At 42.7% G+C, this 16893-nt stretch overlaps 1 protein-coding gene across 14 annotated transcripts in view; it reads left to right on the forward strand.

Annotated features, from left to right (window-relative positions):
* The window catches only part of LOC118386441 (dedicator of cytokinesis protein 9-like), a 195835-nt gene that overhangs the window by 99673 nt on the left and 79269 nt on the right, over positions 1-16893 (forward strand). For all 14 annotated transcript variants that reach the window (XR_008140215.1, XM_052523007.1, XM_052523015.1 and 11 more), the window contains exons 3-7: positions 5773-5862; positions 8507-8589; positions 9312-9381; positions 14350-14445; positions 14723-14857. Coding sequence is in view for 13 of the 14 variants with exons in the window: in XM_052523007.1 (XP_052378967.1) it covers positions 5773-5862; positions 8507-8589; positions 9312-9381; positions 14350-14445; positions 14723-14857 (474 nt within the window). In the remaining variant the exon portion in view is untranslated. The remainder of the gene's footprint in view (positions 1-5772; positions 5863-8506; positions 8590-9311; positions 9382-14349; positions 14446-14722; positions 14858-16893) is intronic.

A 16893-nucleotide genomic window follows, 5' to 3' on the forward strand; every position in this document is an offset into this window, starting at 1 on the left:
CCTCTCCATCCTCTCCCTATTCCTCCTCTTCCTCATCTTCCTATTCATCCGCTTCCTCTTCCTATTCATCCTCTTCTTATTCATCTTCTTCCTCCTCTTTATTGTCCTCCTCTTCCTCATCATCCTCACCTTCCACTTCCTAATCATCCTCTTCCTCCTCTTCCTAGTCATCCTCTTCTCTTCATCCTTTTCCTCTTTCTATTCATCCTCTTCCTCGTCCTCATCTTTCTATTCCCCCTCTTGCTATTTCTCCCTATTGGAGCCACTTCAGCATGGCAGGATGTTTCTAATACAACTCTTCGTATGTCTTCAAGTATTAGGGTTCAGAGAGAGACCTGAGGGGAACAGGAGATAAGGACAAGTGTAATAGTAATTTCCGGAGAAGTACATATGGGAGATTCCTCTGTAGTAGCAGACCTACAATATGTATCATCAGTGGTTGACCCCAGGACGTTCAGCAAAGTGTTGTGATGGACGACGTGTTAGTTGCTCCATGCTGGGTGTAGCTGGATCTCATGCTGGTCTTTACACTAGAGATCTCCACTGTGCTCCATAGAGACTAATATCCCCTGTGCTTCCTCTTGTCCACTTCCCTGACTCCCTCTGGCCTCCTCCAGCCTACTCGTCCATTTGTTTCTGCTGGTTAGATCATGGAGAGATTACCAACTCCAAGCAGGAAACCTGGGGCCGGGGAGAGGAAGTGGAGGAGGGAACTCTGTCTCACAAATAGGACCTTAATATGGTCCTCATTGCAGTTGTCGTGCAAGATTGAGTGCTTATGGTGATTGTCGCCTAACCAAATGGAAATTCTAATGACGTAGTCCATCCCTGAATCAGATCTAGTCCTCTACTGATGACACAAATGCACTTATTCATGAGCGTGGTTGTGACAGCTTTGTTTCTGAGGTATTGTCACGAAAAAACAATGAAACATTTGGTACAGTACATTACGCCAGCAATGTTAAAACTGATTTGGTGACTCTCTATGGTAAAATTGTGAGGCAACCTCACTCATCCCATAATTTATTAATTGTATTTTTGGCAGGCAGCACAGGGCTAGGCTTTACTAGCACCAGGCTGACTCAGCAGGAATGCAATGCTCAGCGGTAGCTAACTATTAGCTAACATCACATTAAAGTCACTGTTTGTAACTGGAGCCCTGCACTCCTGTACGTTAGGTTAGTTACCTGAAAGGACATCTGGACCCGTCATTAGGCTCTATGACCTAACCTGTACAGTGCATAATAATATCCCACTGATTCACAAAGAAATCATTTCGGCAAGAAAATATGAGATAGAACTGTTCTCTTTCTTTTAGTGGTACTGCACCTTGGGGTGAGGTTTGGTCTAGTATTGATTAGCCTTGAGGTGAGGTTTGGTCTAGTATTGAGTAGCCTTGGGGTGAGGCTTGGTCTAGTATTGATTAGCCTTGGGGTGAGGTTTGGTCTAGTATTGATTAGCCTTGAGGTGAGGTTTGGTCTAGTATTGATTAGCCTTGAGGTGAGGTTTGGTCTAGTATTGATTAGCCTTGGGGTGAGGTTTGGTCTAGTATTGAGGTGAGGTTTGGTCTAGTATTGATTAGCCTTGGGGTGAGGTTTGGTCTAGTATTGATTAGCCTTTAGGTGAGGTTTGGTCTAGTATTGATTAGCCTTGGGGTGAGGTTTGGTGTAGCATTGATTAGCCTTGGGGTGAGGTTTGGTCTAGTATTGATTAGCCTTGGGGTGAGGTTTGGTCTAGTATTGATTAGCCTTTAGGTGAGGTTTGGTCTAGTATTGATTAGCCTTTAGGTGAGGTTTGGTCTAGTATTGATTAGCCTTGGGGTGAGGTTTGGTCTAGTATTGATTAGCCTTGGGGTGAGGTTTGGTCTAGTATTGATTAGCCTTGGGATGAGGTTTGGTCTAGTATTGATTAGCCTTGGGGTGAGGTTTGGTCTAGTATTGATTAGCCTTGGGGTGAGGTTTGGTCTAGTATTGATTAGCCTTGGAGGTGAGGTTTGGTCTAGTATTGATTAGCCTTGGGGTGAGGTTTGGTCTAGTATTGATTAGCCTTTAGGTGAGGTTTGGTCTAGTATTGATTAGCCTTGGGGTGAGGTTTGGTCTAGTATTGATTAGCCTTGGGGTGAGGTTTGGTCTAGTATTGATTAGCCTTGGGGTGAGGTTTGGTCTAGTATTGATTAGCTTTTGTGATCTAGGTGAGGTTTGGTCTAGTATTGATTAGCCTTTGAGGTGAGGTTTGGTCTAGTATTGATTAGCCTTGGGGTGAGGTTTGGTCTAGTATTGATTAGCCTTGGGATGAGGTTTGGTCTAGTATTGATTAGCCTTGGGGTGAGGTTTGGTCTAGTATTGATTAGCCTTGGGGTGAGGTTTGGTCTAGTATTGATTATCTATTTATATTATTTATTTATTATTTTCCATTCTTTGTTTGGGCTTTGCGAATAGAAAATGACGTCTGTACTGGCCTGCTCTGGCTTTTGTGTCTCATTTCACAGTCTGTGACTCAATTTAAGTTTAATTGGAGAGCTACTTTGTCTTGCATGCTGGAGAAATACTGAAAATGTATCTGCTGGCGTTCAGAGATAATGACGAAAGCAGACCTATTGGTTAAGTTGCTCAGCAAAAGCTGCATGAACAGGACATCTACAGCTGTGTTGAATTGCTTACCTCACCACTGTCCCATTGCCCTGATCTTGAAAATACTGTATGCTTAACGTAAGTCAGGGACCACAGACACATCTCTGTCACGGTTCTCCTTTGAACTATGACCAGTTTGGCTTTAAAAGGATTTGAGTTAGGTGAGGAAGTTAATGTTTGTTGTTCTTGCAGTTAGCCTAGTGGTTAGAGTGTTGGACTAGTAATCTGAAAGGTTGCAAGATCAAAATCACAGAGCTGACAAGGTAAAAAATCTGTTGTTCTGCGCCTGAACAAGGCAGTTAACCTACTGTTTCTAGGCTGTCATTAAAAATAAGAATTTGCCTAGTGAAAAAATGATTTGCTGTAGTTTGTTTCTCTCTCACCCATGTGGGGTAACTGTGCTCTGCTGCCTCCTCTGTAGTGGTGCTTTATTTTTATATCCCCTACTTTAAAGATGTTAAGTTGAAACGTTTCTGCTTAAGGAATCACCATGGAGTAAACATCTAGAGGGGATAGGGGTACAAAACACTCTGTTGAACAGTTATTATCAGCGGGAATCTCCTTTTAAGTGAGACGTGTCAGACACGTCTCCAATGGGAACTCAAAACTAGGCTACGCTCCTAACTGGGATGAAAATGTGCTGTTAAGAATGAAGAACAACAGCAGGGATCTCCAACAGTAGTTGACTTCCATAAATCCTCGTGCATATCAAGACATTACTCATATCTAAAAGGAGTCCCACATGTACAGTAATTAATTCACAAAATGTATCTTGTCTTAGCGAAAAACGGTCTTACTGACAATGAAGTCAGTAAGACAGCATAGCCTAGTGGTTAGAGCGTTGGACTAGTAACCGGAAGGTTGTGAGTTCCAACCCCCGAGCTGACAAGGTACAAATCTGCCGTTCTGCCCCTGAACAGGCAGTTAACCCACTGTTCCCAGGCCGTCATTGAAAATAAGAATATGTTCTTAACTGACTTGCCTGGTTAAATAAAGGTAAAATTAAATAAAAAATTAAAAGTCCTACTGAGTAGGTTCTGTTTAGTTTAGGCCTTGTGAATGGCTGATGAGGGTTGAACGTGTCAAGATGTTTTCTGTGAGGACTGGCATGTTGAAAGCACTCAGTTCCTAGTTATTCTAGTGATATTATGGTGATACTGTAGATACTACTAGGTGTATCTGGGTAACGTCATTCCGTCAGCTCAACACCCACCACCAGCTGAAGGAAACATATATACAGTGTGTGCAAAAGTCCAGGGGCCGGATTCACAAAACCATCTTAAGAAGAAATTTCTTCTTAACTGCAATTTTTTCCTTAATTATAGACGTATGAAGAAAGTTAAGCAAAGTTGCTATTCCTCAATAAAGTTATTGGAAATGTTCTTAAGGTTTTTTGATGTTTCTTCCTGAGAAAAAAGTTAAGAACAGATGGAATTCTTGAAAATAATGTTTCAGGATTTCTTCTTGGAAATGTACTTACCTTTAAGACAGTTAAACCCTTGTCTTGAGACGAATGGATAATTTTGTAAACATGAAAGTTTTCTTGCGCCACAGACACAGTTGGCTAAATACAGCCAGAAAACAAATTAATCACTCATTATCTAGCTAGCTAGTAATTAACAATGCATTACAAAATTATGTGAGTGTTATATAGCTACCGCTATGTCATCAATTTGCAAAAAAGATATTGGCTAACTTAACTGGCTGTGTTTAGAAGGAGCTGGGTCCGGATTCACAAAACATTCCTTTACGAAAAAACATAAGAGGTTTCTTTAGGAAAAAAATAATTCGTTCATAAGATAGTTTGTAAATGCAATTCCTCTAAATATTCTTAGGAATTCGTAGTTTTCTTAGGAAATTCGTAAATATTTTTCTTTAGGAACTTCGTAAATAGCTTCTTTATGTGTCATTGACATTAGTGACATGCTTGAAACCAATAAATACACTTACGTGACAGGGATGATAGGATTTGGTTATGTCATTATTTTTCACACATTATAGCATCAGATTATATCAAAACAAAAATGGATAACCAAGGAAAGAGCAAAAAACCCATCAGCAAACAAGAGCTTGAAGTGACGGTGGAGGAAAGAGCAGACAGGAAAAGGTTGCTGTTTGGGGAGACTGAATAAGTGCTGGGTCACTGCAGAGACCAGTCAGAGAGGATGGGTGAGAGTGGCGGTTCCTGTCTCTGCCGCCGGGGGTATAGCAAGGGACAGTGACGCTGTGAAAAAAAGAAGTGGTCCGACATCAAGAAGAAGAAGGGAGCGTAGAGACCATTCATGTGGACCAGCTGGAGGAGGTGTCGTTCATGATAGGAGAGATGGTGGTAGAGGAACTGTGCAACCGGTAAGTTAGGCAGCTACGTTTTCTAGCTAAAAAACAAACGTGTAACGACATTATAGCCAACAACATAGCCAACGACATTAACGTTAATGTCGTTGGCTATAATGTCGTTACACGTTTGTTTTGATATAGCTAATCTGATGGCTATAATGTGTGAAAAATAATGACATAACCAAATCCTATAATCCCTGTCACGTAAGCTTATTTATTGGTTTCAAGCATGTCACTAATGTCAATGACACATAAAGAAGCTATTTACGAAGTTCCTAAAGAAAAATATTTACGAAGTTCCTAAGAAAACTACAAATTCCTAAGAATATTTAGAGGAATTGCATTTACGAACTATCTTATGAACTAATTATTTTTTTCCTAAAGAAACCTCTTATGTTTTTTCGTAAGGAATGTTTTGTGAATCCGGACCCAGCTCCTCAGGGAGGGAGGGAGCCCCATGGCTGGGCTGAGAGCCAGGCTGAGGCCCTGGGTGTGTCTGTCTGTATGTGGTTCCCTGGCCCTGGCCTGGAGCTCAACAATGTGTAGGAGAGGAGCATCCCATTCTAGCCCTGCCTCCCTCTCTGCCCTCTAGAACCTCCACAGACCTGAGACCATTCTCTAGCATGAAACAATATTTTCCCGGAGCATTTAGTAAACCAGGTCCACATACTGTAGTACTGAGAAAAAAAACATGTCAGGAATCTGTGTTGGCACAGAGCATCAGTCTACGCTCATCCAGTCTCATAATTTAACCAGAGCCTGGCATGAACTTGATTTAATAAATAAAACTGTTTTGCATCTACAGATTTCGACTCAGAGACGTCAAGGAAGAACTGTCTACCCCACAGTGCCTGAGAATGCAGAGAAGGAGGCGCAGAGTCTGTTTGTCCAAGAGGTAGGATCCTACGAGTGCAATAACCCTGCAGAAATGAACCTTTGTGCAGGTAGAGCAGTGGTTTTATTTACAGTTAGATGTTGGCATTGAGATGTGCCATTACTTTCACCATGCAGCCATATTAAATACAGACATTAGAGTCAGTCTTCAGCCAGCTTCTGACCACTCATTTATGTAGATGGCGGCCTGTACAAGATCAATAGATATGGAAACACACTGTGGCGCGCAGACTTTAGGGTCTGTGATGATTTCCCCCGTTGTTTATTGAATGTGTCCAGCCGAACCAAACTTCTATTTCACTTAGCACATACTTTGTTACACAATGGTGTTTTATTGTTCAGTACAGACAGGTTGTAGGAATTATGGGTCGTTACTGGAAGCCATCCAGCCAATAGGAGTATTTTCATTCTCTTCAATAACATCTGTTCAGGCCAGGAGACCAAAAAACTGATAAACGGAATCCAGTTCCAAGGTAAATGGATTGTTCTTCTCAAAACGTCTGGTCTTCATTCTCTCAGAGCCCTGTTATCCGTAGTGTACCTCCCTGTACCAAGCCCGGTAAATGCCTTCTGCAACTAAGTGGTATTGAAATTGATCTTGAAATCAGAATATAATCAGGCTTACTGTCCATTCTGTTCTAAATTATTAGACCAAAGGTGAGTGCACAACAGTTCCCCTGACACAAGAAGTCTGGGGTAAAGTGTCAAACACACGCCTTAAACACACCTGCTCTGGAGTGACGCAGATGGGAGACGTTACAGCGACCTTTGTATTGGGCTATAAACTCCTCCTTACTGGAGGAGCCAGGCTCCCCTAACAAAGCTGAACTATTTTGATGTTTGATACTGTCACGCCCTGGTCGAAGTATTTTGTGTTTTTCTTTATGTATTTGGTAAGGCCAGGGTGTGACATGGGTTTTTGTATGTGGTGTGTAGCTTAGTGGGATTGTAGCTTAGTGGGGTGTTCTAGGAGAGTCTATGGCTGTCTGAAGTGGTTCTCAATCAGAGGCAGGTGTTTATCGTTGTCTCTGATTGGGAGCCATATTTAGGCAGCCATATTCTTTGGTTGTATTGTGGGTGATTGTCCTGAGTGTCTTGATGTCCTTAGTCTGTGTTAGTTTGCACCAGTTAAGGCTGTTTCGGTTTTCACTACGTTTATTGTTTTGTAGAGTTTGTGTTTTGGATTCGTGTTACGTTGTTTAAATAAACATGGATCACAATATACGCGCTGCAGTTTGGTCCGACTCTCCTTCACCATTAGAAAACTGTGACAGATACTTATTAGTAAGATCCCCATTAGCCGCTGACGAAAGCATCAGCTACTCTTCCTGGGGTCCACATTAAACATGACATAATGCATAGTACAGAACATGATTAGTCAAGGACCAAACTATACAATGTCACACACAGCCTACATATCTGTTCCAGACATAACTATGGATGGGTCATAATTCAGATTTCTGTCATACTGTTATCATCATAAAACATTTCCTTTTCTCATTGCAAGATTTGACTCAACCAAAAAACTCTACCATTTCAATCACCAAAAAAGGTCTCAAAGCATAACATGGAATAACTAAGCTGATATCTAGGATTTGAGATGAGACAAAATCTCAAAGTTTGACTTAATCTTGGTCTACTGAGCACTGATCTACTGAGCACTGATCTACTGGGCACTGATCTACTGGGCACTGATCTACTGAACACTGATCTACTGAGCACTGATCTACTGGGCACTGATCTACTGAGCACTGATCTACTGAGCACTGATCTACTGAACACTGATCTACTGAACACTGATCTACTGAACACTGATCTACTGAACACTGATCTACTGAGCACTGATCTACTGAACACTGATCTACTGAACACTGATCTACTGAGCACTGATCTACTGAACTACTGATCTACTGAGCACTGATCTACTGAGCACTGATCTACTGAACTACTGAGCACTGATCTACTGAGCACTGATCTACTGAACTACTGAGCACTGATCTACTGAACTACTGATCTACTGAGCACTGATCTACTGAGCACTGATCTACTGAACTACTGATCTACTGAGCACTGATCTACTGAGCACTGATCTACTGAGCACTGATCTACTGAGCACTGATCTACTGAGCACTGATCTACTGAGCACTGATCTACTGAACTACTGAGCACTGAACTACTGGGCACTGATCTACTGAGCACTGAACTACTGGGCACTGATCTACTGAACTACTGAGCACTGAACTACTGGGCACTGATCTACTGAGCACTGAACTACTGAGCACTGATCTACTGAACACTGAACTTCTGAGCGCTGATCTACTGAACTACTGAACTACTGAGCACTGAACTACTGAGCGCTGATCTACTGAACTACTGATCTACTGAGCACTGAACTACTGAGCGCTGATCTACTGAACTACTGATCTACTGAGCACTGAACTACTGAGCGCTGATCTACTACTTCTCTTTTCTGCCAACTATCTGCATTCGTGTTACGTGGGAAGAGGGAAGAAGAAGACAGTTCGGTTAACACACATTGTTTGTTGTTTGCTTGTATGAATGTTTCTGGTTTCTTTAGACTAAATATTGAAACTGTGTCTTGATTTACACATGAAAGCCGTTGATTGTCTCTCTCTTTATTGTAGTGCATCAAGACCTACAACACTGACTGGCATGTCGTTAATTACAAGTACGAGGACTACTCTGGGGACTTTCGGCAGCTTCCAAAGTAAGCCTGTTGTTCAGAACGGTGTCTTGACAGTACAGTGTTGTATATCATGTAACCAAGTGGTGATTTCCTCCTGGGCAAGTTAGTACAGCTACCCTCTTTGTGCCAAGATTTCACACTAAAATGCACGCGCACAGAGACACGTACACACACAGGTGTCAGACAGTGTCAGGCTGTCTGTAATCTTCTGTCAGCCTTAGTTGCTGATTGGTGAGGAGATTTTGGCATGGGATACCCTACAAGGAAATGCAGGTTTTATGTTTTAACCAGCAATAACAATGGAGACTTCCTGTTCAAGCCAAACTCAGGTTATTCCTGGAGCAGTGGGATTTAGTCAGGGTGGAAACTAACCCTGGTTCTAAGAGTGTCTCATTAGTTCCAGGAATATGGTTTCCAGTGTCATCGTGGTGGAATTTGGACATAAAACGAAGCTGCCCCAACCTTGAGACTTACCATTGATGTCAACATCCCTTTGGTCACCATTCAGTGTCCAGGGAGGGAAATTGAAACAATTAAATATGACGTAGCATGACACTACTTTTCACAGTGGTTTTCTTGGGTTTAATTAGTTCAAGGTTCCTATGTAAGTGGGACTTGTATTCTACATTACATTTGGTTTAATTTCTTATAACAATGAATGACCTCTGATAGATAATGAATGACCTCTGACCTCTGATAGATAAGATCAAATCACACTTTATCCACGTCCTTGTGTTTTACAGCAAAGTGTCCAGACCAGACAAACTGGCTGTCCACGTTTTTGAGGTTGATGAAGATGTTGACAAAGATGAGGTAAGTGAATGTCTGTAGAAAGTTACAAATAACAAACTATTTAGCTAAGCCACTTGTGTTCATTCCTATCAGCACACAGATCGTAAGTTTTTACCTCAACTCTTGACCCTCAGCCCACATGCTCCATGTACAAATCATTTAAAATCAAATAATCCTCCATACAGACAGACAGAATAATGAATTACATTTTCATGCTCCGCTAAGACAGTCCAGCAGCTTTCTACACTGCCAGAAGGCCACGGTATCTAGACTCTTTACTCCTAGACACCTGTATTTCCTAGAAGAACACCCCTTCTGAGTCTCACGAGCATCAGATCCGATTTCAGTTATTCATTCAGACAAGAACTGATTTGGCTTTCCTGGTCCAATCACATTAGTCAAATGTCTCCGGCAAAAGATGAAAGATTTCTGTGTCTCAACAGCACATATTGTGCCTAAACAACATATCTAAATAATACATTTTGTGTCTAAATAGCATGTGTTGTGTCTAAATAGCTAATATTATGTTTAAATAGCATGTGTTGTGTCTAAATAGCTAATATTATGTCTAAATAGCTAATGTTGTGTCTAAATAGCTAATATAATCTCTAAATAGCATGTGTTGTGTCTAAATAGCTAATATAATCTCTAAATAGCATGTGTTGTGTCTAAATAGCTAATATAATCTCTAAATAGCTAATATTATGTCTAAATAGCTAATATTATGTCTAAATAGCATGTGTTGTGTCTAAATAGCATGTGTTGTGTCTTAACAGCTAATATAATCTCTAAATAGCATGTGTTGTGTCTAAATAGCATGTGGTCCTTCTGTAGCTCAGTTGGTAGAGCATGGCGCTTGTAACGCCAGGGTAGTGGGTTCAATCCCCGGGACCACCCATACGTAGAATGTATGCACACAAGTCGCTTTGGATAAAAGCGTCTGCTAAATGGCATATATTATTATTATGTGTTGTGTCTAAATAGCTAATATTATGTCTAAATACAATGTGTTGTGTCTAAATAGCTAATATTATCTCTAAATAGCATGTGTTGTGTCTAAATAGCTAATATAATCTCTAAATAGCATGTGTTGTGTCTAAATAGCATGTGTTGTGTCTAAATAGCATGTGTTGTGTCTAAATAGCTAATATTATGTTTAAATAGCACGTGTTGTCTAAATAGCTAATATTATCTCTAAATAGCTAATATTATGTCTAAATAGCATGTGTTGTGTCTAAATAGCATGTGTTGTGTCTAAATAGCTAATATAATCTCTAAATAGCACATATTATCTCTAAATAGCACGTGTTGTGTCTAAATAGCTAATATTATGTTTAAATAGCATGTGTTGTGTCTAAATAGCATGTGTTGTGTTTAAATAGCATGTGTTATGGCTAAAATTATGTTTAAATAGCACATATTATGTCTAAATAGCTAATATTATGTTTAAATAGCTAATATTATGTCTAAATAGCACGTGTTGTGTCTAAAGTACAAAGGGTAATTAGCTGCAGGACTTTGGTTCACTGGCCACCTCTCAAATGGTCTCAGGTTTTTCTATTTTTCTTCTCATGCAGAAGTTCATGTGTTCATGGTCCGAGGCTCCTCACTCCTTACAGCTCATGGGTTTGGCCCTTTTTGTTGTGAGCTAATTATTTTACATTTAGTGACTGCCTGATTTATACAACTGTGAATCCTTAGCTAGAACCCTTTGGCCTGTGAACCATAGAAATGTCTGATTCTGCTGTGAACAGTGTAAATTAGTCTTTGTTGTCTGAAATGGCTTGTGAGACAGGGAGTCATTGCACACGAGGGAGGCTATGGAGTCACCTGTGTTCAAGCCAACCCTGAAGAGAGCATGAATCACTGATGCCTGTAGAACCCTCAGAGGGACGGTGTTCTGCAGAGCATGACCTGAGGCAGTCTCAGGCTGTTTGATAACACTGATGTTATACTTGCCTCTCTTAAACTGCTAGAGTCATGTTGACATTTGTATCTGTCACATACGTGTGAATTATGTCTCCTTTCGTGTCAGACAATGCCCCCTACAGGTCTTTAGAGTAATATTTATCGAGACCTTATTTACTTGTCTGTGATTTAGACAAATGGTTTGTTGAGCCGAGAGACTAGCCCAGGTCACCAGAGGTCAGGGCCTGACCACTGAACCCCTCAGTCAAACACAGTACAGTATGAAGATAGGCAGAAACTGCTTCTCCAATAGGAATCCTCGATCATGTAATCGTGTTCGGGTCCCGCGCTGAACTGTGCATGTGCAGCCCATCAATTCAAAGGCACTCTTTTGATATAATGTTGTGGTGCTTTTAGATTTCGAGAAAGTTAACAGCAAAGGGAAAAAAATGCACGTATTTCATTGATTTCTCAAACCCCAAACCCCTGCCTCGTCTGCTTGGTCTGCCTCATCTGCTTGGTCTGCCTGGTCTGCCTGGTCTGCTTGGTCTGCTTGGTCTGCTTGGTCTGCCTGGTCTGCATGGTCTACTTGGTCTGCCTGGTCTGCTTGGTCTGCATGGTCTGCTTGGTCTGCCTGGTCTGCTTGGTCTGCATGGTCTGCTTGGTCTGCCTGGTCTGCCTGGTCTACTTGGTCTGCCTGGTCTGTTTGGTCTGCTTCGCAAGCATTCCCGGAAGTCTTGCGATGTTGCGTCTCTGGGTTTAGAAACTCTGTGCCTCAGTGAACATTAGATCTGACAGGGGAAGAGCATTAGATCTAACAGGGGAGGGGCATTAGATTTGACAGGGGAGGGGCATTAGATCTGACAGGGGAGGGGCATTAGGTCTGACAGGAGAGGGGCATTAGATCTGACAGGGGAGGGGCATTAGATCTGACAGGGGAGGGGCATTAGATCTGACAGGGGAGGGGCATTAGATCTGACAGGGGAGGGGCATTAGATCTGACAGGGGAGGGGCATTAGATCTGACAGGGGAGGGGCATTAGATCTGACAGGGGAGGGGCATTAGATCTGACAGGGGAGGGGCATTAGATCTGACAGAGGAGGGGCATTAGATCTGACAGGGGAGGGGCATTAGATCAAACAGGGGAGGGGCATTAGATCTGACAGGAGAGGGGCATTAGATCTGACAGGAGAGGGGCATCAGATCTGACAGGGGAGGGGCATTAGATCTGACAGGGGAGGGGCATTAGATCTAACAGGGGAGGGGCATTAGATATGACAGGGGAGGGGCATTAGATATGACAGGGGAGGGGCATTAGATATGACAGGGGAGGGGCATGAGATATGACAGGGGAGGGGCATTAGATATGACAGGGGAGGGGCATTAGATCTGACAGGGGAGGGGCATTAGGTCTGACAGGGGAGGGGCATTAGATCTGACAGGGGAGGGGCATTAGATCTGACAGGGGAGGGGCATTAGATCTTACAGGGGAGGGGCATTAGATCTTACAGGGGAGGGGCATTAGATCTGACAAGGGAGGGGCATTATATCTGACAGGAGAGGAACATTAGGTCTGACAGGAGAGGAACATTAGGTCTGACAGGAGAGGGGCACTACATCTGATAACAAGACTCCTCCCAGCTCACCCTTCACCTGACCTCTCTCCCACACCACTGTAAGAGAATGTTCCCAGGCCCAGCAACCGAGAGTGTCCCATCTATAGACCCCTCAGCAGTCTCTTGCAGGGAAGTGGGCTGAGCAGATGATAGTTAAGAAAGTGACCCTTTTCTCCTGAAATCCCCAAATAAATCCTCTCACACACACACTCACACTCACCCCAGCCCCATGTCTGTTCATGTATTTAAAGACAATAGCATTACCACAGGCAGGAGGAGGGTAAAATGTTTATGGTCGAATGTGTAAATGATTAAGGAATTATTCTGCACTGTATTGCATCTAAGGTTGATTGATGCAACAGTTTTATTCATCTGGTTGTTTGGGTGTTGCCAGGCAACATTTGCGGAGCTTGGTGGTTCACTGAAAGTAAACACAAGTAAAAATGTCTGGTCCTCCGGGGACTGGTGTCTTCTGGCCAGAGGGTGATGACTGGAAGCAGGCCCTGAACGTTTCCAGACCCTCCTCAGATGAGTCGATGAAATGCTCTGCCAACACCTTTAAATACATTTTATTGGATGAGAAAGAGAATAGGAATCATGTCATGCAAAGTCATCTTGAAAACCCATTTCATTACTGTCAGTTTCTAGAAGTATCTGGAACATTGGATTTTAACTTTGTATTCTGTCAAAGAGAAGAGGCTTAAACACTCTGGGCATGTGTTCTGATCATGAGGACCTGATGGAGACCAGGCCAGGGGTAAAACGCTGGTGCCCTGTCACCTCTACCCTAACTACTCTCCTAATTGACTTATTTACACAGATCATTATGCCTATGGAAGTCTTCGTGGAATAGAGATGGTAGCCATGTGTTTTCGTCATATGTGCCCTTTGCCAATGGATTGGATGCGTTCATGGTATATACCTAAGAACTGGGCTGATATGGTCTCAGTGCAGAAGCCACGGAGAGGGGCTGTTTATATGGGTTCATAGTGGAGGTTTATTGGATATGCTGGCTGCTTGTCTGGAATGAAATAGACCTACACTCTTAGAAAAAAATGTGCTATCTTGAACCTAAAAGGGTTCTTCAGCCATACCCATAGTAGAACCCTTTGAAGGACCCTTTTTGGTTCCTTTCCACATAGGGTTTTACATGGAACCTAAAAGTGTTCTATCTGGAACCACAAAAGGTTCTACTTGGAACCAAAAAGGGTTATCCTATGGGGACAGGCGAAGAACCCTTTTGGAACCCTTTTTTCTATGAGTGTACATCAAACGGAGGTTTTTCTCATCTCATCCTCCATGTCTCCTATACTGACATTTCTATCAGCCACAGGATCAAGGGGCGTTGCACAGTGTGGCAGAGAGGGAGCAGAGTAATGTGTTGATGTGGTGCAGTGTATGTCATTGTGTACTGTATGTGTGTTTGCCTTGAGTGTGTCTGAGCCCATTCCCATGTCTCTTCCAGGACACAACCTCCCTAGGTTCCCAGAAAGGAGGGATCACCAAGCATGGCTGGCTGTACAAAGGCAACATGAACAGTGCCATCAGCGTCACCATGAGGGTGAGCGATGATGATGACACTAGCTATCTCTGTGAGGAATGGTTTTTACACAGTGTACCAGATGTATATCGGGATGAGCAATAGTCCGTTCTCGTGTCTCCAGTAACAGAAGGATGAAGCTAGATTTTCATCAACACCATTTATCAGACAAAGTGATGGATTTTGTTTTGTGTTGACTTCCTCCTAACCATGCTGGGGCAATTATCTGGGCCCAAATTGTGCCTCTTGTTCTCTAATAATAGAAATGGGATTGTTATTGTTTTACTGTACTTTCCAGTCTTTCAAGAGGAGGTATTTCCACCTAACCCAGCTGGGTGACGGCTCTTACAACCTGAACTTCTACAAGGATGAGAAGATCTCCAAAGAATCCAAAGGAACCATCTTCCTGGACTCATGTATGGGAGTTGTTCAGGTGATTTTTGTGAACTTTGTATCTGGGAATGTGCTTTGACACCGTCATTGTTAATGTTATATGGGATGAGTTCAGGTCATCCAGACAGACATGTTTCCTTTCCAAAGATGTTACGTTCTAACATATATGAACATATATGAACCTGCTAGTTAAAGCTAGCAACAGAGTATTAATGAGGAAATGTTTCTGTCTCTATCACTGCTGGGACCCTTCCCCAATCCCCATTTGTGTCATACTACCATGCACTTAGCCGCAGGCCAGCAATCAATGCCAAATGCTATAGCTAGCAGGCGCACATCTCCCAGTCCCAACACAGGCTTGAAGCATCATTATCTGTCTTCTACACACAGATGGATGTAAAGTTGTGTTTTTACTGACCAAGCATTCAGCTCACATGAATTAGATGCATTAAAAGGAGTCATCAGTGTGGAGTTGAGAGCTCGGGCCAGGGCCTCTCTTGTCTCCTGCCCTACGGAAGTGGCTTTTTTTCTGCCAGTGAAGACGAGTGGGAGTGCGTACTTGGTATGGAGTGGATGGCGTGTTTGGGCGGTCCCTTGAGTGGATTGATAAAATATTCAGACCCCTTCCCTTTTTCCACATTTTGTTACATTACAGCCTCATTCTAAAATGGATTAAATACCCCATAATGACAAAGCGAAAACAGGTTTTTAGAATTTTTTTCAAATGTTTTACCCAAAAAAAACTAAAATACCTTATTTACATAAGTATTCATACTCTTTGCTATGAGACTTGAAATTGAGCTCAGATGCATCCTGTTTCTATTGATCATCCTTGAGATGTTTCTACAACTTGATTGGAGTCCACCTGTGGTAAACTAAATTGATTGGACATGATTTGGAAAGGCATACACCTGTCTATATCAGGTCCCACAGTTGACAAAACATGTCAGAGCAAAAACTAAGCCACGAGTTCGAAGGAATTGTCTGTAGAGCTCAGAGACAGGATTGTGTCGAGGCACAGATCTGGGGAAGGTTACCAAAACATTTCTGCAGCACTGAAGGTCCCCAAGAACACAGTGGCCTCCATCATTCTGAAATGGAAGAAGATTGGAACCACCAAGACTCTTCCTAGAGCTGGCTGCCCAGCCAAACTGAGCAATCAGGGGAGAAGGCCCTCGGTCATGGAGGTGACCAAGAACCCGATGGTCATTCTGTTAGAGCTCAAAGGTCCTCTGTGGAGATGGGAGAACCTTCCAGAAGGCCTTTATGGTAGAGTGGCCAGATAGAAACCACTTCTCAGTAAAAGGCACATGACAGCCCACTTGGAGTTTGCCAAAAGGCAACTAAAGACTCTCAGACCATGAGAAACAAGATTCTCTGGTCTGATGAAACCAAGATTGAACTCTTTGGCCTGAATACCTAGCATTCTGTTTAGCCTTGGCTACCCAGCAATCTGTTTAGCCTTGGCTACCCAGCAATCTGTTTAGCCTTGGCTACCCAGCAATCTGTTTAGCCTTGGCTACCCAGCAATCTGTTTAGCATTGGCTACCCAGCAATCTTTTTAGCCTTGGCTACCCAGCTATCTGTTTAGCCTTGGCTACCTAGCTATCTGTTTAGCCTTGGCTACCCAGCTATCTGTTTAGCCTTGGCTACCCAGCAATCTGTTTAGCCTTGGCTTACTAGCACGTTAGCTGTACACACACCTGTGTGATGTCCTGGCCGGTGTCGCCTTGTCTTCTTTACCTTTGTTGAATTGGGTGCTTTGTAGGCCTATGTTTCTTATCCAGGAGCAAACGTATGGTCGTTTGGTTTTGCAGGTTTCTAATGCTTTGAGCCAATAGCTCGTCTTTTTAGAGGTACAGACGGTAAACCTATGGCTCCACAACTGAACTGGACCATAAGGTTGATGACCAAAACATTGCTTATGTAAAAATAACAATTCTGGAAACTTCTTACTGAATATTGTATACCAGTTGAATACTACTGAATCACCAGCTTCTGGAGGTATGTAACTGAGACGATCTGAGGCCGACCTGAGGTAGTGACATCATTCTTTCTGGCTGATTGAGGGCCATA

This window comes from Oncorhynchus keta, chromosome 7 (genome assembly GCF_023373465.1).
Source record: "Oncorhynchus keta strain PuntledgeMale-10-30-2019 chromosome 7, Oket_V2, whole genome shotgun sequence".
NCBI lineage: Eukaryota > Metazoa > Chordata > Actinopteri > Salmoniformes > Salmonidae > Oncorhynchus > Oncorhynchus keta.